This window comes from Xenopus laevis, chromosome 8L, assembly GCF_017654675.1.
Source record: "Xenopus laevis strain J_2021 chromosome 8L, Xenopus_laevis_v10.1, whole genome shotgun sequence".
NCBI classification, from domain to species: Eukaryota; Metazoa; Chordata; class Amphibia; order Anura; family Pipidae; genus Xenopus; species Xenopus laevis.
This window is the reverse complement of record NC_054385.1, coordinates 94,427,127-94,451,007: the sequence shown is the minus strand read 5'-3', so window position 1 is coordinate 94,451,007 and position 23,881 is coordinate 94,427,127. Positions and strand designations below refer to the sequence as shown.

The 23,881-nt window shown below is 38.3% G+C and overlaps 1 protein-coding gene across 5 annotated transcripts in view; it reads left to right on the top strand.

Annotated features, from left to right (window-relative positions):
* daam1.L (dishevelled associated activator of morphogenesis 1 L homeolog) overlaps positions 1–23,881 on the top strand; it is a 117,073-nt gene that overhangs the window by 63,382 nt on the left and 29,810 nt on the right. For all 5 annotated transcript variants that reach the window (XM_018230682.2, XM_041573107.1, XM_018230681.2 and 2 more), the window contains 3 exons: positions 6,076–6,165; positions 13,558–13,623; positions 21,864–21,958. In XM_018230682.2, the coding sequence (XP_018086171.1) occupies positions 6,076–6,165; positions 13,558–13,623; positions 21,864–21,958 (251 nt within the window). The remainder of the gene's footprint in view (positions 1–6,075; positions 6,166–13,557; positions 13,624–21,863; positions 21,959–23,881) is intronic.

Sequence of the window (23,881 nt, the reverse complement as noted above, 5' to 3'; positions counted from 1 at the left end):
TATTCTGTGGCATGGTTTGTGGACTGAATGACTGATTTCTGGGAGTAAAAAGGAAGGAGATGACTTGGAGAAGGAAGTGCTGATTTGTGCTTCCTGTGAACCAGCAATGTTGCTGCCCATATCTGAATAGCTATTAAATTGGGTATGAGTATAGGAAACCAAAAGGCTTCAAAGGAAGGGGATGTTGCATCATGCATCCTCTGTAGTATGTATCAGTAGTGTGGTGTTGAAAGGAACATGGAATTGTTATTGTAATAACACTATGTGCACTTAAATGCACTGAAATCCTATCTTGCTGGCTGTTGCTAGTATTTAGCACCCACACTAATTGCTTCTCAGTTTGTATTCTCTAGATCTATTAATGTATTTGTCCCAGAGTATTAATGGCAGCACCTTTATGCTTCTCTTATATAATAATGGCATTTGAGGGACATTCCATGATTCATGTGATCGTAAGTAATTATAGGGCTTGGGGCATATTTTTATATCTTTTATGTAAAGGTAATTGTTGGTGAGCAGATATTTTCTGTGACTGAAACTCTTGTAAAAGTTATTTTATAAAGGAGCTAAGCATTTATTTTATAGAATTTGAAATTGAAATAATGAGCCTGTTTAATTATCACATTGTAACCTTCTGCCAAAATAAAGGACCCCATACATGGGCAGATTTAAGCTGCCAATTTGGGTCTTTTAGACCATTTCAGCAGCTTATCTGCCCCTGTGTGGGGCCCTCCAACAGTCCTTCCCGATCGATATCTGGCCAAAAATAGTAGGGATGCACCGAATCCACTATTTTTTATTCAGCCGAACCCCCAAATCCTGTGCGAAAGATTTGGCCGAATACCAATCCAAATCCTAATTTGCATATGCAAAACATTTTTTTACTTCCTTGTTTCCCTCCCGCCCCTAATTTGCATATGCAAATTAGGGTTCGGCCAGGCAGAAGGATTCGCCCGAATCTTGCTGAATAAGGCAGAATCCTGGCCGCATCCCGAAACAAATCCTGGATTTGGTGCATCCCTTAAAAATAGGCCCGATCTCGATTGGGAGGCTTGATTTTGTCGATTTGACGATTGCATCAGCTCATTGATGCAGTCTTCCCTCCGACTTTTTGTATCCCTTTCGTTGTAATGGGATAATTTGGCCCTACCACAATATCACCTACCCAAGGAATCTTACAGTGTATGGCCACTTTAAGACTGCATGAAATTAGATTTGGAAATGATAAACCAGCAATATAACCTCCTCAAATTATTGAATGCTGTTTAAATTCACTGGGTTACAACATGGAAAGACTCACTGCTCACAGTTTAGCAGGCAGTTACAATAAGCCTTGAGGGACATCAGGAGTTCCCTTTGGAAGCATGTCTTCTGACACAGCAGTATTGTTTACTAAAATCACCTCATGGACTTTAAGATTCATTTATTGTGTACAATGGATGTAGAATATTGTACTTTCTGCTGGCTGCATTATGTTAGGCTCTTCTTGATATTAGGGATATGATACCTTAAAGGGACACACTTAGGGGATCAAAGCTTTTGGTTGACCTAGTACTTATAGCAGGCATCAACAACAATTTTCAGAAGGAACTGGCCATTCTGTACTCCAATTGGGAATTGCGAGAAGGTGTGTCATAATTACTTGCCAAAGACCTACAGACTGCTAGGTGATGGAACCCTGCCCCTGTCCAGTGTAGAGACTGGGGCAACCAAACAAGACCCTTTCACCAATGTCTCTTATGAGTGGGGTTCTTTTAAATGTAAAAAAGAAAACGGTTAAGAGCAGAAAACTCTATTGAATTTGCCAATGTTAAAAGGTTGGCTAAACTAATAGAGTTGACTTCCGTAACTTAATTAAAACTGCTTTTAATCTAAAAGGGTGGAGCCTATTAGCAGGTCAAATATACAAGTGTTTAACGTTGATTTATAATGACTTCAAGAAAAAAAACGATGCCATTATTTCTACTTCAAAAGGGTGTCTTTGTGCCCCAAACATCTGCTCTTCATTTATACAGAGGACTAAGATCCAGAATTTAGCCTGGGTAATCAAGCAGTAAGTGGCAGACTGTGTTATGCATTCTTACCATGTGAAATGGAAGCATGGAGCTGGGAAATTGCTTGTCGGCATCCGAACTTCAAAGATCTGCTTGCTGATAGAGCTGCCTACTTACAAGAGGCATAAAAATTGCCAAAGGGAAGGCATTTTGGGTCAAGTCTGCTTAATATAGATGTACTCTGAGACCCTTTAAATTGCTTAATATCCTCTATAATGCAACAGACTGAAAACTGTTTAATGGTGTTACTGTTTTTTCTGCTTTAAAGGAGAAGGAAAGCTACAGAGGCATTTTATTGCCAATAGATTAGCTGCAATAGTGTAAGCTAGAATGCTATATTTATTCTGTAGAATGTTTTACCATACCTGAGTAAAAAGCTCTAGAAACTCTCTGTTTGTTTAGGATAGGAGCTGCAGTATTAATGTGGTGTGACATCACTTCCTGCCTGAGTCTCTCCCTGCTCTGGGCTCAGATTACAGTAGAGAAGGGAGGGGGGGGGGAAGATGAGCAAACTGAGCATGCTCTTGCCCAGGGCAATGAGGTTTAAGCTGAAGGCAGGAAGTCTGATATAGAAGCCCATGTGTACACAATAGAAGGAAAGAAATGCAGTGTTTCTTTTGACAGGGGACTCAGAGCAGCATTACTTTGGGGGTTTACTGGTATATTTAGATGGACCTTTCTGATAGGGCTTACTTAGTTTTAACCTTTCCTTCTCCTTTAAAAGAACATGGGGCCTGATTACAGGTCAAGAATTCCTATAATCCACACTTTGTAGCATGTTTTCCACAGTGATATTTGCATGGTGGCATTTTGTGCCACTTTTGCCTCAATTATTACAAATTACTGCAAACAAATCTGTGGCATGCATTTGTTAAAACAGGCATACAGTTCTAAATCCCAGTCACACCCCAGTCAGTGGCTTTAGTTCTTCTCTTGGATGGCAAATGAGTCTGTAACTTTTTTCTCATTCGCTGTCAAGGTCGATTGCCATTGGTTGACGTTCAGCTGAGCTGAGAGCTTGTCTATGACCACTAATGCCCATTGTAGTAATGAGCTAGATTTAGGAGAAAAACTATGCCACCACTCAGTTGTGGGAAGCTGATTTTGCCTGACGTTTTGCAGATATGGAAATTTGTCTGTCTGGTCCCAGCCATTGAGATTTTAGTCCTGGTCTTAATCGTTAGAAGTTTTGTTGGCAAGCTTGCTTTCTTTGTTTTTGCTAGCGATATTGGTTGCTTAGTTGGAATGAGATGAATGATTTATGTACGATGACAATGTTTATGAATCAGCCAGGCAGATAAATCAATCACTCGAGCACTTAAGCTGCAATAGCCACCAATTATTTTTCACTGAATGCAAAAGGGCTTGCATGCAAGCAGTGGGATTTAGAGAAAGCCTGCGTGTTCATTTTCCAACCAGGTGCACACGAGTATATAATGGCTCATAAATCCGCTCTAGGGAGCCTGTCTCCCTCACACAGACACCAAGTATTTCTCTGTGTATTCGCACTCTGCAGGGCCGATCTGATAACAGCCGGCTTATGGTGCAGCAGATATTGTAGCCTTCAGCTGTGAAACATTTGCTTCATATTTCATGGTGCATTTACCAGATCTCCACTTTTTAAAGTAAACTTGCCCATAACATATCTTCCTGCATGTGACTGATAACATATGTAGCATGATCTGTAGAAGTTCATGTTTGATTTCCTTTTAACCAAAATAGCCATAAGTATTTCTGTGGCAATTCCAAAAGAGACGTTGCTGCTGTTAACCTCTCAGTAAAATTCTCAAAAGCTGATTTTTATCCTCATTGCTGCGAGAGTAAAGAGCAATGTGTTGGTAGTAATGCGATTCGGGTGAAAACCTAACAGAAGCTGAACCCTAATTTGCATATGTAAATTAGGGAAAAGAGAGGAAAAGAACACAGTGCACGCACAGTTAAACATTTTTTGACTTCCTTGTTTGTGTGACCAAAAGTCACATGATTTTTCGGATACGGTTCAGCCAGGCACTTGGATTTGGATGAATTTGAATCCTGCTGAAAAAGGAGAATCTTGGCTGAACCCTGAGCCGAATCCTGGATTCAGTGCATCCATAGTTGGTAGTACAACACCTGTCCATTCACCCAGTTGATGAGCTTGTGCCAGTGGAGTATCTAGAAGTTCCTTGAGCCCATAACAAAAAAAGCAAAAACCCTTTTCAGAAGTTGCACCCTAGGCAGGCTGCCTAGCCCTTGTTTTAGGGTGACTTGGACCAAGCACAGCCCGGCTTTGACAGCTGTTGGCAGTATAATGAAGGATTTCCAGCTCATGCATTTAATTCAATGTGTCCAACCTATGGCTTGGCAGATGTTGCTGAACTACAGCTCCCAGAATCCCACTTCAGCAACATCTGGAGGGCCAAATGGAGCCCATTTGCTCTTGAGCATCTTGGTTAGTGTATTCCGTTAGTTTTAGTTCTGTCACAGATGCATTTTCTGTCTCTGGATCTTTAGCTGTAGAAATAAAGTCAATGAGCAAAGAACTCTGGGTGTGATTTGACTTTGGAGAATCACTGTCTTTACTGCCTTGCTTTCCTGCATCAGCAAAGCTTGATGATTCATAAAAGTGTGAAATTTCTCTTTGTTTTAGAGGAACCTTAGGGTAGAACTCCATGGGAGATTTTAAGTGCGATACCGTCTGTGCCAGCAAGCGGAGATGAATCGCAGGCGTCACGTCGGATGTGCCAAATCTAAGGTAAGTAATAGGAATGTCGGATGTTGTCGCTGCCTGCATCCGACACGACTGTCGGATAAAGACGGAACATGCAGCATTTGCGTCCAACATTCCTATTACTTACCTTAGATTCGGCACATCCGACGTGACGATTCGTCTCAGCGCGTCCATCGCCCGTGGAGTTCTTACACTTACCTATTCGAAAAGTCTCTGTGTTACATGGTGACAGAAACTGCATTAGTTACTTACTGAGTGATCCAGACTTGTGATAGTTCAGCTGGAACTGCTGGTCCAAGTGTCATGTGTAACTTCAAGATGGATTACCCCGTATCTGTACTGTACATGTATTACTATACACAGTGGGAATATTGCACAGCATACCCCCGTAGCAATAGTGTGTCTAGGGCAGGTGGTTCTCATACGTGGTAGCATTTTTGTCCTTTGTAATGTGGATAAAGACACACTAATAAAAAATGCAATTTTTTTCTCTAGGTCCAGATACCTATAGCAACCAATCAGCAGGTTGCAATTACTAGTCATCTGTTTAAGAGTAAACATCTTATTGGTTGCTTCGGGTGTCTAGACTTGGTGTCCATTAATATTGAACCTCCTTTTTTACCGATAAAAATTTGATGTTCCATCTATATCATGGAATACAGAAAATATATAGTAATGCTTCATGTACATAATGATCTCTACATACTATTATAGTTTATGGCAAAATAAAATGAACAACAAGGGTTGTTCACCTTCCAAACACTCTTTTCAGTTTAGTTGTTTTCAGATTGTTCATCAGAATTAAAAACTTTTTTCAATTGCTTTCCATTTTTATTTTTTTTTATAATTTTTCCAAAATTAAAGTTTAATATTCCTGTCTCTGGTGTCTCAATCAATCTGGCAGCTCGGTAATCCAGGAGCAGATTCTGAACTGTTAAAATTGGATACATTTAGTGTTTGAGTTGATTTGGAGTTGATAGATTTATCAGCAGTATCTTTGAAATATTAGCAACAATTGTATTAATTTAATTAATTAATTAAAACAGCTGCCTTTAATGAAACGCAGGGATTCTGCTCATCATGGACAAAAATAAAAAATGTATCTATGTAGAAAAATGATCACAAATTTTTATAGGCAATTGTGTTAATACATGTGTTTTCCTGTCTGTTATATGTATCTGCAGATGCCAAATAGAAATGGTGGATGCATGTTTCTGAATGTGGCCCATGAAGATACTGTTAATAGAATGAGAAGCTTTTCCTTATCCAGCCATGTCTGTAAGTGTAATAAGACTGTCTTATTTTCTCTAGGATGAACTGGACCTGTCAGAGAAGCACAGGGAAGCCATGTTTGCCCTGTCAGCTGAGAAGAAATGGCAGATTTACTGCAGCAAGAAAAAGGTAAGGATGTCTCATTGAAAGTCAAGTTAGCTATTCTACAATGTTAAAACACAAAATATTAAAATGCTATTTACCTGTTATATTTACCTTTTTTTATGACACTCTAGTTTATGGGGCTGTGAGGGCAGTCTGACATACCTGCTTTATGGCAGAAGCAAATGCCCATTTATGTGTTATGCAGCTGGTAGCCATTGAAAGCACAGATTTGTATTTTTTAACCCAAATCAAATCAAATATGAATGGAAGGAATAAGGAGCGGTCACCCCTGTAAGTTCTGCATCTGCTTATGCCCCATCCACACCCCGAGATGAACATAAACTGAAAATTTCAGTTTGGACAGACCAACTGCAATCTGTGCAGAACCTTTTGCAGAAGTGCCCGTATATATGTATATGGTCAGACATTGGACTGGCTGTGATCTGTTCAATTAATGTTTCACTTAATTACCTTTAAAAGCAGGCCAGAGGGGGGAGAGAGAACATAATGGCTCACATTTAAGCAATGTACAAACGGTTAAAATGTCTGCTCGGATCCTTCAGTAAACACATTCCTTCAATGCCAGCTTGATGTAAACCTGCAGGACTGAGATGATTGAGAGAGCTACACCACTGATACTTTCTGCCAGATATGGACATTCCCCATGGTCCCCGCATAAGAAATTCCCACAATGTATATTCAAAGCATTCGCTGCACTCCAGCCAGAGATAATGCTGAGCGCTAATGATTCCCACTCTTGCAGCTGGAGCTCGTAGCCCCTCTACAGAGAGTATCACAGAGGCTGTTTATTGCTAACCTGCTAGTCATTTAATTGCCTCTTAAAGCACCTAAAAGGCAAATGCTCTGTTTTTTCAATTCAACCCTTACACCCATCAGTATTAACTTCTTGTTTTCACCAGCCACTCTTACTGCTCTGCTCAGATGTTTGAGAGGCTGTAACACTGCAAATAAAGAGGCTGCTTGTTTACTGAAGTCCAAATTTAAAGGGGCCACTCCCAAGTCAAAAAGTCAGCAAATCACATAAATCTACAGAAATGTTTCCAACATTGTGGCAACCTTCCTAACCATCTGGGCGGGTCTGAGGCCCATTTTAGAGAGTATAGTCATATACTACTTACCCTTTACTTAAGAGTGTCTGAGACCCTTTCTGAAGAGTATAGATTTATACCTTTAACCATTTACCTAGGGTCTTTCCATCTCCCTGCTCTAACCGTATTTTAATTACTTACCTGGACTTTCATTTTTATTTGTACTTAGTAAAAGTTATGTTTTAAAGTTGATTGACGGAGTGATTTGATTGTGGGATGGGGTGGTACAGCCTAATGGGTCAGTTCTTTTTTCTCTTCTACATATAATACATGGGAAGCTGATGAAAAGCAGATGAAAAGGCAAGGAAAAATACTGAACAAATATGCATTATACTTGCATCCTCTCATGTGGTTTCTGCACAATACACAAAGCTCAGTGTGCCAAGCGCCTTCAAAGGAGTCTTGAGCTGTTTATTTAGCGGGGCGAGTTTGGCAGTTGAGGGTATGGTTGGGTTTTATAAACTTCTAGATGAAGACTTCCAATTCCCCCAATCCACTAGGTATTAGAATGAAGTAAGGTAAAGGCCAAAACTTATGGAGGCTGGCACCTGCACATAAGGGAAAGATTTAATTCATCAACAGGCTGGGCAAACCTGTCAAACAACATGCTGGAGACTATTTCCCATTGTTATGACAGAACCTGTGACTAGATTTAAAGGTATGATTGCCACTTCTCCCCTTTAATTCTGGCCAAATATTAAATCCACATCTTGCATGGCTAATAAGCAATTAATTTAGATGCATACTGCAGACTGAAGTGGTTGAATGCAGCCATGTAGTATCCATCTAAAGTAATTGCTAGTTAAAGGGGAATTTCACCTTTGCATATTTTTTAGTATTTAATAGATATACCTATGCTAAGCAGCTTTTCAGTTAGTCTTCTATATTTATTTTATTATTTTTATTTATTTTTTACTTCCTAGCCGGCTCATTTTAGATTATAGCTGAAAGCGGTGTCTGGTTGTGGAGGATCACTGACCCCTGCAACCAAAAAAAAAAAGAAAAGCTAAATAAGCTGTTATGTTTCAGTTTTATTTGTATTCTTATTGCTTATTTTTCTATTCAGGCCCTCTGCTATTCATCTTCCATTTTGATTTCAAGATTGGTTGCTAAGGTAACCCCTAGCAACCAGATAACCATTTGAATTCTAAGCCTAAGATCTGCAGATCAAAAAAATGTAAACCATGTTAACCATGATAAACTGTGAAGACTAGGGATGCACCAAATTCTCTATTTTGGATTCGGCCAACCCCCGAATCCTTTGCCAAAGATTTGGCTGAATTCCATACCGAATCCTAATTTGAATATACAAATTAGGGGTGGTAATGGGAACATTTTTTACTTCCTTGTTTTGTGACAAAAAGTCACACTAATTTCCTCCCCGCCCCTAAATTTTAGATTTGGATTTGTTTCGGCCCGGGCAGAAGGATTCGGCCAAATCCGAATCCTGCTGAAAAGAGGGGTGAATCCTGGATTCGGTGCATCCCTAGTGAAGACCAGTTGCAACTGTTCTTGCAGTTCTGCTCTCTGTGCCATGCAAAAAATGTATTTTAAGGTGAACAGTATTTTATACACCATTGTCTTAGCAACATATCATTGATTGTTTTTCACAAAGCAAGTCTTTTAGCATAATGTGCTATGCTTCCTGTCCTTTTTAAAGAACAGTTAGCTTTATGGAAATTTAATCCAACTGAACAGGGAAAATTAATTTTAACTGAATAATTTGCCTCATTTTAGTGGCTCGCCACATTTAAGGGCATTTTAAGCCACACCAAATTGTAAGAATACATTTTATAGCGTCTAAATGAAACGGCGCACTGTCTAGAAGAGCAGTCTTGCAACTAACTGAAAAAAAAAATACTTTGTTTTTTTTATATTGCCCAAATTTGGATTTGGCTGAAGTTTGAGAATGTTTTCCTTTTTCCAGCAGACCATCAAACCGGTACAATGTGGGAACCATATTGTGCTCTTTTAATAAATTATGGATTTAAAGAGTAAACTTGGAGCCTAACATAATTACTTTTTCCTTTCATTTTAAATATAAAACATTCATGAAGTTTCAGTAAGAATATTGCCTATGTCTTGTATTGTGGGTGTCTTTCAAGGTCACTCCTTGATGTAGAAATTTTATTCCTTTGGTTATATAGATGATTAAAGGGGAAATCTATAAAAATAAGTTGGACTTAATCAACCTAAATGTTTAGTCTCTTCACTGACCATCCTTTTTGTTCTTCAGAACTGCAGTCTGCTGCTTTTTTTTTTTTTTTTTTTTTTTCTTTGTTAATTTATTTTTCCAGTTTGCCTCAAAGTACAACTAAGGGTATATATAGCTTGTAAATGTATATTGGCTTGCAAGGCACATAAGATATAATAAAGCTAAGACTGAACCATTTGCAATAGAGGGGAAATATGGACTTTTTTTTTTTTTTTTAACCAATCTACAAACTAAAGGGTAATATGCTGAATAAATGCATAGGAAGTTTAGCATTGGACAGTTAAGTAGAAATCATATTTGACACTGTTTCATGAATAGGATTATTATGTTTCAGTTCCAGTACACTACCAAGCTTATGCAAGGACTTCACGACTGTCACTTTCTGAAGTTTCCCAACTCTGTTCATGTTTTCCATAGATGTTGGGACTTTTCTCAAGGCATAAAAAGGTTGTTGTATAACTGCACTTTGCATTTTTATGCCTCGAAAAAGTCCCAACATCTATGGAAAGCATGAACAAAGTGCAGTTATACAACAACCTCCCACAGAAGTACAGGTGCTAGTGGCTTCATACGATCATATTAACCCTTATATGGCTGGCTTTCAAGCCTTATTAATCCATTATAAATATATGTTTCAAAATCATTTTATACATAAATAGTGTGAAAATATTATGTATATGTAATGTAAATGTATGTGCTATTACAAATATTAAAGTTTTTCTTATTATGGCATTACTACTAATCAGGTTTTTAAAGGGGTGGTTCGTCTTTCAATTAACTTTTAGTTATAGAATGGCTAATTCTGAGCAACATTTTATTTGGTCTTCATTGATTATTTTGTATAGTTTTTAAAGTATTTGCCTTTTGCCTCTCACTCTTTCAGCTTTCAAATGGCTTCACTGAAAAATGCTTTGTAAGGCTACAAATGTATTTTTATTGCTACTTTTTATTATTCCTCTTTCTTTTCAAGCCCTCTCCTATTCATATTCCAGTCTCTTATTCAAATCAATTGCATGGCTGCTAGGGTAATTTGCTGAAACGGCAAACTGGAGAGCTGCTAAATAAAAAGCTAATTAACTCAAGAAACACAAATAATAAAAAATGAAAGCCAATTTCAAATTGTCTCAGAATATCACTCTTCATTATACTAAAAGTTAATTTAAAGGTGAACAACCTCTTTCACATACTGTAACCATACACCTGTTATAATATAACAGAACAGTTACTTGAATCATATTTTTTTTATTCCAACCACATATTCCTTTCTACTGGATCTTGTAAGTTATAGATTCAACATTCTTATGAGAAACCTTGAAGGATTTTTCAGAAAGACATCATAATTCTCAACACATCAATTGAGACATGTTGTCTCTGATACACACAAATTTGCAAATAAGTTATTTCTTGGCTACAAATCCACTATTTTATCTGAGAAAGTTTAACAATCAGTAGTCCTGTAATGAGCCATGAATGACTTTTGACCCCGTTTACCTTCCTGTGTTAGAGCTAAACCCACTGTATTCTACACAGATTGCATTTTCTTCTATGTATGCATATGTGATGTAGCCTAATTTTTTTCATGCTGCTGGTCTTTTATAATCGATCTGCCCTCTTAGATACTGAAAAGAGAATGGCGGATTCAGATCGATGTACTATATGTAAGTCTGTTTAAAAAGTGAAGTTTATTCCATCATCATTAAAAATATTGCATGTCTCTATCATCCCCTGGACTGCACACTTGACGCGTTTCATGGCTACCTGACACTTCCTTAAAAGCAGTGGCAGGTAGCCATGAAACGCATCAAGCGTGCAGCCCCCTGGATGATGGAGGCATGCAATATTTTTAATGATGATGGAATAAACTTCACTTTTTAAACTGACTTTGATTTATCTGGTGCTCCATCTTTTGATTATTGTAACTGCAGTCGATGTGATGCACATGGGAGACCGTTTTAAGACCGGTAAGTGCTCCCACAACCATTTATGCTGAACGAAAATAAAGTACCCCCTGTTACAAAATATAAGGATATTAGAAGTCACCTCGGAGTTCCATGACCTGTATAAAAACACAAGGCTTTATTCACTATATAAATGACTACAGAGTACGTGTGTTTACTTTTATTTTAGTTTTGTTTGCTTTAATGGAAGGACAGATAATGCTACTAAATGTAAAACTGAAATAAAATGGATTAAAAAAAACATTTGGGTACTCGAAATATTCTTCTGTCATATATTGTTATACAATTTTATATCCATTACGTACTATATTTGATATGGGACAAGTGTGATTGATATCTAGCCCCATGTTCTGTACAGTTATATGGAACATGTCTAAAAATTGCCTGGGACAGCAAGGAAATTGCAAAACCACAGAGGGCACCTCCCTTTCCACATGAATTCTTTTCACATATTATAGATTTTATTATTGACTTTAGCATGCATGTTAACTATGGACATGTGCCAGGTTATATTTCTGACTGTGGAAGGACTCTGCATTAGGCTTATATAACAGAATCTTCCTATTGGTTTTCTTTTTTACTTTATTTTTACAGCCACACTCAACCATGCTGATGAGCCTGCAGCTTTCCTAAAGTTGGGACCGCTGCATGGGCATTTTCTTATCTTTTTGGCAGTTCACTCAGGCCATTGTTTTCTGTGCAATAAAATAATATATATATATATATATATATATATATATATATATATATATATATATATATATATATATATATATAATGTGTCTATATATGTCTATATATGTCCTGACGACGGTTCAGAGAGAACCGAAATGCGTTGATGTGGGGTAGATTGTAACACTCCAATAAAAAGTATTCTTCATAACACCCGTGAGTGCTCTTAAATGATCTAATATGCTAATCTCTGAAGTAGCACCCGGGGCCTGACGTTTTGAGGGTGAGTGCCGGCTCTACTACATGATTTATATATATATATATATATATATATATATATATGTGTGTGTGTGTATACACACACACACACACACACACACACACTTTGTACAGCAAGTTGTGTCAAGAAAATAATTTACATACTTAATTACATATTTGAGTACTTATTCAGCTGTAAGAAAGTTCTGCTGGCAGGCTGTGGCCTAGATGGGCCCTCAAAGGATTTTTACTGCTCCAGCCTATCAAAGAACATTATAGATTACTTTGTATGATCTCATGCTTCTATTATAATTTGGTGTGCCAAATCGTAGTATATTATCAAATAACTGGAAAAGTACATTGATAATGTTGGCCTGCATTTTCATATGACCTTTTTTTTTTTTTATAATTGCCATTTGTGTTTTATTGTTTGGATATTCACAAGACTATGAAGCAGAATCACTGAAATTAGTTTTATTATTCAGTTCAATCATTGATCAGTAAAACATATAGGAGTAAGTGCTGTCCATTTCACCAGTTGCACATAGAAACAACTGCTACTTCTCCTGTAAAACATATAGGAGCAAGCTCTGTTTTAGAAGTAAAGCTGGCCATAGATGCAAAGATCCGATCGTTCAAATCCTCGAACGATCAGACTTCCCCATCTCCCGACCTGCCACTAACCATTCAGATCAAATATAGTAGTAAAAGAACAGATCGGCCGCTGACAGCAATCGTACGAAAGTTATGTCCGACAGAGCTGGTGACAGTCTCCCACTGAAAATCGTATGATCAATACATGCAGAGATATCGGCAGCCAAAATATTTTAACCTGACCGATCTCCACCAGACGAAAAATGTTGGGACTCTCCACAAACGGTCCCAAAATCGTACGAATCCTCGAATTCGTACGATCGGATCTTTGCGTCTATGGCCAGCTTTAAGAACTATGACGAACTGCTACCAGTAGTGAACAAAGCTTGGGCTCCAATTCTAGACTGAAGGGTGTTAAAGAAAACATTTTACATTGCAATGACTGCTGCATTTTGATCGGTGGTGTTGGGACCCCAATAACCACAAAGGCCATCAAACCAAAAACCTAACGTTTATATGTTTTTGATGTAGTGTTTAATTGAAAAGAATTTTTCCCTTGCTGGTACCTAATTACACACATGCACTATGTTTTTTTTTTTTTATATTGTAGGATCATGAAGAAGGAGCTACAAGCTGGCCTGAGTTCTACATCGATCAGCTGAATTCAATGGCTGCTGTAAGTATTTGCCCAATGCTTTTATGCAATGTTAAACAGAAATCTGTGAGGACTGGGGGAAGGAAAATGAATGTAAATTACTGATATTTAGAATATGTAGTCCGGTTCAGCATCCCAATTGGACAGTATGGCTGGTGTAGGAATAGTCAGGTGATCCCACTGGTGTCTAATAAAAGGGCAACCAAGTTTGGGAGTTTTAATTTGAAAGCAGCAAGTAAGTTGCAGGTAAAACTTAGTCCCTTTGTAAAATGTATAATGAAGCAATAGAATTCTTAATGAATCAGATGAAAATTGAGCGTAGGACTGGCCAGATATGGGATGACTTTGACGTAGTTGGCCAGCTTAAATATATTGCAATATATGGACAAACAATCCCTGTTTTGTTTAAAGGGTAAGGCATTTTTCAGTAGCAGTATGCACAAAATGTCTCTGTCTTAACTATATTGATAATGGGCTGAGTGCAGAGGACTCTTGTATTTGTCTATATTTATTTTGTGGTCACAGCCTCATTGCACCTCCACTTAATGGTTTTAAAAATTAGTGGTGAGCACAACTTTTCCTTGTTTGGTGTGGATGGAACACATACATGAAATGATCACATAGGAAGCAGTGATAGAACTTGTATTTTAAATAAGTAATGCAAGGTGCACACTTAGCAGGCTGTCCCAGTCAAGGCCTCCTGGAAGCAGAAAATCTCTAAGGCATTTGTCACATACTTGTCTGTTTTTTTTTTCTTTTTTTGCCCAAGTCAAACAAAATTGCGCAAACTGCCTTTGTCTTCAAAGCCTAGAACTACAGAATCCAAATATAGAGCTCATACTCAAAACACTCTATGAAGCCATAGAGTACAGGAGGTTGTAAAATAGTTCCCCCTTTCTTGTGCTTTTTATTTGCAGTTTAGTTTCTACAGAGCGATCAGCCTAAATGGGTATTTGCATGATCTTGCCCCCACAATGGACTGACAACCCATATTGCTCCATGTGTAGCCAACTTAAATATGCTGTACACTATACTAATTGGGTTCCTGGAAATGTTGTGTTTTAGTTTTCCCTTTTAAAGGGGTTTGTTGTTAAAACTAACTTTGATATGGTTTAGACAGCAGAATTCTAGGGAAATTAGCATCAGGTCTTAATTTTTTACTATGGTGATTCTGTGGCATTGCTGCAGAGGAACTGCTTATGAACAGGGAGGGCCTGATGCAAAAATTTTTAGTGACGTTTTTTGTTCTACATTTCTCAGGCTTGGAATTTAAACTACCCTAACAACCTGGGAACGGTTTTGAAATAAAAATATATGTTTAGTGAAACCACACAGTCAGTCTGTTATCTGGTCGCTAGGGTCAGTGTATTCACCTACAGTTTTAGTGGAGAAACATAATAGGATGGCTAATAAGTAAATTAAAAACAATACATAAATTACTAAAAAAGATGGCTTTATAGAACCATCTTATAACACCCTAAATATGACTGCAAAGGTAAACTCTCCCTAAAGGGGATCTATGAATACTAAACTGAGCTAAAAAGGTACGCTCATTAAATGCTGTGATAAATGGCTTGAAAAGCTAAGCAAACGTTCTACCACGAAGAAGATGTACACACAGGACTTCTACCAATTAAATCCTGCGTGTTGCTTACTGCACGTTTCTACCTTTATTTAAGAAGTTATTGTTGGCAAATGTGAATGCCTATGTATAACTTACATAAAATAATAATTAGAATTATGAGTTGCCTGTTTACATTGCCTGATGAAGCTCCTTAGCAGTTAGGATCTCTTTTGTTTGGCTTAGAAAGAATGAAGAGGGTGAATGTCCACCCACGATATGGGCAGCCCATTCTGACAGGGTCACACACACTACACATTTAACTTTCTTGAATAAAGCCCCTGTTCCTCCTCATGTTAAAGCTTGGCACTGCATGTTGGTCACACACTGCAGTCTTGTTTTCTTGCCCTTCCCTTTATCTGTGTCTATTGAATTGCTTTCAATGATAACATTGACAAGGGCAATGTGAAGAGCTCATTGCGCAGCACAGCTGTCCAGCAACTGCGGTGGAAGCCTGCCAGGTGCAAGAAACAGATAAAGGGAATATCTCCAAACATCTTTTTAAGATAACTGAAAGGAGGAGGGGGTGGTTTTCGAAAGAAGCAGATGTTTTCAGTATAGATGCAATGTACTTCTTGTAAATAGCAGGACCTGCGGTTACAAATGCTTTAGATACCTAGCACAGGAGCTTGGCAGCACATTTGCCATTAAAGTGGGCAGAAGGTGGGCAGCTGAAGGGAGTTGTAGGTCACTAACAGCTGTAAGGCCTGAGCTGTGGAGGTACCTGCTTGTAAGAAATGAGTATGAGACTGTTGTGACTCCTGTTAGGATGGGGTTATTGGGGAAAAAATGAAAGTCTTATGTTAATGGTAGGATGTAGTTCATGATGGAGGACTAAATGTTTCATGATATCTTATTACGTTACACATATGTATCATGGAACATCTGTCTTTAGTTAACAAAGGATTTGGGGACTGTAGTTCTGTAACACATACAGAATTGCACTTTGAACTGAATTTATACCCCTATTTTTGAGTGTATCATTTCTTAGTTTACACGTCATGCCATAGCTGTAACACAATATTGTTATTATGACAATTCTCAGAGACACCTATAATGGTTTTATTGGATTGCATAACAAATGAAAGAATATTAACATATATATTATGTAATATATTTTTGTAGTTTGAAAAATTTCTACATACTCCTTTCTACTACCAGCTTACAGACTGTATAACCTCACCCATAGTCATTTACTTCCCCAATAAATAAATCCAAATAGTTTAACAGGAGGTACCTTCCCAACTGCAGTGTGCCAGTCTTTCCCATAGTCTGGCATGGCTTTCCCACTGAAAGGCAGAGTGATCTTTGTCTGGTTAAATCATTACAGTGCATTTCGGAAAGAGCCTGTATCAGGCTGGTTCTATATAATGAAATGGAAACCTGCCATAAGTGTACTTACTCTGTATTTGTAAGGTAAGCCTCTTAAGGGTGATATTTTGCACATGTACTGAAAGTTGGGGCAGAGGGCAGTGGATCACACACCAGAGAAGGAAATGCCTTTTGTGACACTAACCTTAGGGGCTGTCAACCCAAAAAATTATTTTTGCCTAATAAACGAAAACATAATTCTAAGCAACTTTGCATTATACAAGCATTACAAATCTCCTATGGTTCTTACATTATTTATATATATTATGCCCTGGAGACTGTTGATACAATGCAAGACAAGGCAGCTGAGTAAGAGACCTGTCTTTGCAGGGGAACTCAGACTTCTTTCAATGGCAATTGTTTTTACAAGTAACTTTAAAAGCACTGAACATTTTTAATAGATGTGTATTGGAAAGTTGCTTTAAATTATGTTTACTTTTCTTTTTTTTTGAGGTTGACGTGTCCTTTAACTATCAAACTGTATACACTGTACACAATCAGGTTACTTTGCCGAAAGACTAAACGGCTCCATCACAGGGAATCCATGCCCAATGTCACTACTGTTGTAATTTGTTGTGCCGATACTATGCAAATAATGAGTTAAATTGCTACCCTGGAGTTCTACAAATGTGTCTGTGGGTGCCAGTGTGGGCTCTTTTATCTGTAAAACACACTTATTCTATTTTACAGGTCTATTGAAGTATACTTCTTTTTCGCCAATACCATTATCTCCTTTGTGTCAGTGAATGGCAATCAGTATTACACTTACCCATGCCTTTCTTTTCAATTTCTACCATTGCAACACAGCAGCTTGTTTATATATACTATAGTAGTGTTTCTGAATCAAACAGATCATTTTTACCAGTGCAGGGCAACAGTACTTTATATTTTCATTACTTTAAAACACTTTCACTTTTTGGTGTTACTGTTCCTTTAAGTTACATAGTCTTGACCTATTAAAGGAGAATTATATCCCCATAATGAATAGTTAACCAGCAGTTTATATCATATTAAAAGGCCTATAAAAGAATCTTACCAAACTGGAATATAGGTATCCGTAAATGTTTACCTTGAGCCACCATTGTGTAACGGTATTTGTGCTCCCTCAGAGATCACCTGACCAGAAATAATGTAGCTCTGTCTGTAACAGAAAGAAGTGTGGGTGTAAAAGACAGAACTTCATGCATTAATTGGCGGATGTGACCTAACATATATGTGTGCCCTTGCTTTGTCTGTGTGGACCGTCTATGGTCCCAGGGGGCGTTCTAAGTACCTAAAATGGCAATTTTATGTTTAGATTTACCCAATGGCACATGCTACTAGAATAGTAACTAATATTTTTATTAAAATCATTCATTTAGATTAGGGATGCACTGAATCCAGGATTCGGTTCGGGATTCGGCCTGGATTCAGCCTTTTTCAGCAGGTTTCGGATTCAGCCGAATCCTTCTGCCCAGCCAATCCGAATCCTAATTTGCATATGAAAATTGGGGTGGAGAGGGAAATCGTGTGACTTTTTCTCAGAAAACCAAGGAAATAAAAAATGTTTTCCCCTTCCCACCCCTAATTTGCATATGCAAATTAGGGTTCAGATTCGGTTCGGTATTCGGCCAAATCTTCAGCAAAGGATTCGGGGGTTCGGTCGAATCCCACATAGTGGATTCGGTGCATCCCTAATTTAGATGAAGCAGGGTCTTGCCTATGAGCTGTTTTTCAATATATATTTTTATAGAGACATGTTGTTCGGAGGGTGTAGTTTTCCTATCAGCGTTTGCAAAATTCATTTCTGGCTACGGTATGGGCAGTTTTGTTCAGATGGAGCAGACATTGCCTTTGGCACAATGTTATTGAAGTTCTGCCATTTGTATATAGATTTTTGGTCTGTGGGTGCTTTGTGACGTTATTTTTCCAGTCAAAAAGGCACCAAGATGAAAGAGCTTGTTTGCAATTGGGCTGAAACTGCTCATCCCCAAATGCTTTACGTATTGATGTTTCTGTTCATGTCACTGCTGTGGTAGATTGCCTAAGGTTAGGCAGCTTTTCCCAGTGAGCAGCTGTGTTCTGCGTGTAGTGTATTGCTGTATTGATTCTATTCACTAAAGGCTTGTGCCACTCCCCACCAGCCCCTTCTGACAAATATCTTATAGCACCACTATAAGGGCAGAGACGCACTTTCAGATTCAGGGAGATTTAGTCGCCTGGGGATAAATCGACAATTCTTTGGGGCAACTAATCTCCCTGAACTGCCTCCCGTCGGCTAGAATGTAAATCGCCGGCGGGATTGCACTCGGATATCTTTATTTTCCGAAGTTTCCTTGTGAGGCAACTTCGGGCGACTTCGGAAAACGAATTTTAGCCGGCGGGAGGCAGTTCGGGGAGATTAGTTGCCCAGAAGAAGAGGCAATTTATCCCCGGGCGACTAATGTCCCCGAATCTGAGAGTGTGTCTCTGCCCTTATTGGGACACTGATGTAAATTACAGTAGGGAAATTAACTCCAATTCAAACAAAAAGGAGTGGTACAGACCAAATGAGAACCTGACTGGAGCTAATTTGTATTAAAGGGTAAACTGTACTTATTGTAATTGCTATAATTAGATTGTTTAAATCAGATACTGAATGAATTACTGAGTTGTGTTAACTTTGTAATTATCTTGGCTCTGTCTCTCATTTTTTTAAGGATCTGTGCTCTAAACGGTCAAATTGCATTTAAAGGAACACTTATGCATATTCTTTCAATTAATGCTCCAATTTCTCCAGTTATATATTTTTATCCCAGTATATAAATCTTATTAACATTTCATAACAGATGCTGCATTCTATAGAGATAATTCTATGGGAAATTGCATTAAAGCAAAGGCTCCACACAGCAAGAAACCAGCACTCTGTAGTATTGTTATCACTCTCCCTTAGATAAGCAAAAATACCTTGGACTATATACAGATTTCTTAAAAAGGCATTAACCGAAAATCAGTTTTTTTTCTTCTTCCTCGTGAAATAAAATATACCTCTAAGCAACTACCTAATATATATTCATTCAAATATTTTGTCTTGAAGCCATTGCCTACCATATATAAAAGCCAAATTCAAATACTAAGGTCTCAGACAGTGCTTATGTGTGGTTTAATATTGTCACTCAGGCACTGCTGCCCAGGCTCATTCACTAATAATGAAACAAAAGGGGTCAAGTGAAGACCTTCCTTTCATTAGTCTAATTTGCAGTAGATCCATAAAAGCTTATGGCTTCTGTGTGTTATTTCACTCCAGTGTGCAATACTGGTGCTTTTGGTCTTGTTTATTGAGATATCCAATAACCAGCAATATTCGCTTTGATTACTGGGTTAATAAACTAACAATCCCTTCTAATAAAGTGAACAGGTGCTCCAATTTGAAAGAGAAACCTTGCACTTGTTTTGGTTTATCTGTACTGTGGCCATACAAGTACCGATAAAAGCTGCTTATTATGCCATGCATGGGGCCCTCCTACAGGCCTTACCCAATCAATATCTGGCGTAATCACCCAGATGTCAACGGGACATGTTTGAAAATCCCATTGGGATGAGGACTGCATCAGCTTGTTGATGCAGTCCTTACCCTAACAGCCTTTATCCCTGTTACTGTGATCCTGGCTTGAGGGCCAAATGATCGGATCGAGCCAATATCTCGCATCTCAAGGTGGGCATATCGGGAAAGACTTCTTTGGCGAGCTTGCCTTTACCTTTACACTGGCCTTTACCTTTACACTGCTTTGGGTCCCCCTAGTGGGAGCAGCCCCAGTCTGGAAGCTGAGCAGTTATACATCCAGCCCCCTCCTTTGTTGAATTTGGTGATTGAGTACTGCTGTCAATGACATAACTAGTCAGATATCCCTGCTGGGCAGATGATTGCTTTGTACTGGCCCCAGCTGTCTGCTTGCATTGCCATGGGGCAGATTTCTAGAGGACAAAGAGAATATTTAATACAAAGTTACTTCTGTTTCAAGATAGAACTTCTTATTGCAAAGACATGTCCTTGTTTGCCTCATCTATTTCTCACCCTGAAACCAGCACAATGAAATAATTCACTGTTATTTAGAAATTCTGTACCAGGGCAAAAAAACAACTCGGCAGGCCGGTGGCTTGGAATAACAGGGAATGTAATGCTAAAATATCTGTTCTGTTCTACTGTAGCCATATTACCATATCCTCCGCTAATGTTTATGGTGATGTTTGTTTCCACGGCAATACACTCCCATAATAGGGGTGGTTATCCGCAAACTGTGTTCTGTTATTTGTTACCGAAACCTGCTGTTTGATGTCTGTATGCATCTGATCTCCTTCACAATGCTGAGAAACAAGATATAGAAATGTTCTTGTATGTGAGTGTGTAAAAGTTCTCCAATGCAGGAGTGAGCTTCTGACCCGCAGCTGTTTTACAGCAGCTGGGCTATAAATGTGGAAGCCACTAAATGCTGGAATATACGATACTAAGGGTTTTCTCTGGATCAAACAGAAACTATAATGCTTTAAGTAGTTCTGCTTCTGGTGAGCACTGCATCATCATGGTGTTCAACTTTCTCTTCCCAGTTAGGTCATACATAAGGGGTTATGGTCATAGATTTGGGACAATCTCAAGCAAATTGCTCAACCCGTACCCCTCAACCCATGCACAAAGTACCTAAGAAATCAGTTTAAAATAATCAATTTAAAATTATTATAAATGCGTTTAAAATAATTCCCTTACAATATCCTAAAAGGCACCAACAAAATAAATGTATGATATGTTAATGCCACGTACCGCATGTATGCCTCTGATATGAATGTGCAGATTATGTCTCTATGATTTACACTGCAGTTTAACAACTGTTTTCACTCTAAATGTAAGACCAATGTAATGTATAAAAATATCAAACGTGTCAATCTATGCTTCAGAATTTGGTCAATAAATGCTACCTGAATTAAAAAATATATATGTATCCTAAAAGGCAGAAAGTGCACCGATGTTTGAATTTGAAACGAGGAAATAATGCCAAATATGCTGAGGGTTGTCCATGACAGATAGATAAGATGGGTGCAAAATTTGTTATTCCATTATGTAATCACCATGTTCAAGTTCATTGTTTACATTTAGTTTAAGCTATTTCCTGGATGATGTTATTTTTGTGTTTTAAATTCAGATGTGATGTCTTTTATTTTACTGTTTTAAATTCAGAAACGTGTTTCACTTTTATACATTACTTGAAAGTATTAATAGAGATCCCTAAATCCGTAATCTTATTCATTTGTCTTTCAGAGAAGAACACTTTTTGCAATGGACAAGGAAGATGAAGAAGAAAGAAACAAAACAATAGAAAGCCTGAAGACTGCACTTAGGACCAAGCCTATGAGGCAATATATTTCAGATTTTAATACGACTGCTACGTTAATTTTCTGATGCGCAGTGCATGATATTCACTTATTCTGCACTTTGGGATTTAATTTGCACATCATTTAGGGCTGTCTCACCAAATGAACCAAATTTCATTTCAAGGTTCTTTTAATTCTAAAGGAAATCTGTAGCTAACACATACATGCATTTTGTAGCTAATTGTCTTTTTCCAGTTATTTCATTTGATTGACCAAACCGTATATATTAGTTTCTGACCATTTAGTTGGTAATGTCAAATGTATGTCCCTATTTCACAACCCTCCCAAAACACCACCTGTGATTAGTGTGGAAAAACTAACTAGGACTTACTGGGACCCAAGGCAAAATTTCTTAAGAGACTCTTAACGCTTGTGGCTTTTCTTAGATTTGTCCAGGTCTTCTGTACTCCTGGGCCCCAAGCATTAGGTGGAGCCAAGGTACACCCTTGCACCTAAACAATTATCTGGGTTTAGAATATGATGCCCTTTGGTTATAAACATGGGCATGCCCTGTCACATTATAGCGCTATGAGAGGTTGATGCTGTTAGCTTTAGACTTTACTTGAAACACTACCGCACTCCTCCCAAAAGGCTTGAAAGAATAGAATTCCAATTACTGTTGTACTACAAGATTTAAATGGGTAGTGAACAAGATTTAAGCAAAAAAATCAGCAAAAAGTTTGAAATAAGTTGAGGCAAAAGAAGCTTTAGATCATGTGGTGACTTTAGTTGCCAGTGTGCCCCCCGCCCATCAGATTTATCTTTCACTAGTTGGGTGCGAGAATCCTCATTACAAAGTGTGGATGCAGAGCAGGCCTATAAACAAACAGTCTGCCACCCTTTCTTTGTAAGAGGCTGCATATTAAACAACCTGTCCCTCATCTGGCAGCCTGCCATTGTTGTCTCATGACTGACAAAGCATACTGAGTAGCCAACATGTTGCTCATAGCATTCTTTTCATGTCAAATTTGACTACAGTTTGACAGTGATTAAACCACGAGAGGAAGCTTCCATTCTGACCCTAAACAAAAGATAATCTTGCAGGGTTTACTGACTCCTGTGTTAATTAATTCTAGGAGATAATTGCTCAATATGCAAAAGTGTTACTAATTATATGCTTGTTTATGGATCTATCTTATCCTTTCACTTGCTAATTAGACAACCACAATCTTTCCTGGCTCTAGCTCAATTTAGGGGTCAGTCCACACAAGCAGATTTGGGGAGATTTAGTCACCTGGCAACTAATCGCCTCTTCTTCTGGGTGACAATCTCCTTGAACTTCCTTTGCGTGTCTTCCCGTCCACTATAATGAAAGTCTTCTGCGCTAAAGTGCACGCAGCTCTTCGTTTTCCGAAGTTGCCTCACAAGGAAACCTCGGGCGACATCGGAAAACAAAGCGCCACATGTGCTTTAGCGCAGGCGACTTTTCATTATCGCGGACGGGAAGACAAGCAACGGCAGTTCATTCGCCCTGAAGAGGCGATTAGTCGCAAGGCAACTAAATCTCCCCGAATCTGCTCGTGTGGACTGACCCTAGTAGAGAATTAGTAGCAAATGTGAAATATAGAGGCCACCTGAAGTTGTCTTGCATGGTGCATCCTGAACAATTGTCTTATTTGTCTAGAAAGAAAAGGCTAAATATTGTTGGGTATTTTGTGCCTGCCTGGTATAATGTATATAATCCTGTACATAAAGCTATGTCAATATAGAGAGTATAAGAAAGCTAAATGTATTTCTGTGGAACAAGATGATAAACACATCCGGCTTAAACAAAAATTGGGGAAAGAAGTACTTTCCTAAAGAGCTTGCTGTCTAATTAATGATATTTCTATGTTCTGACAGTAAGTTAAGTGCTTATGCAGCAGAAGTGAATCCTGAGGAGGGGGTGCCTGATGTCTTAACATA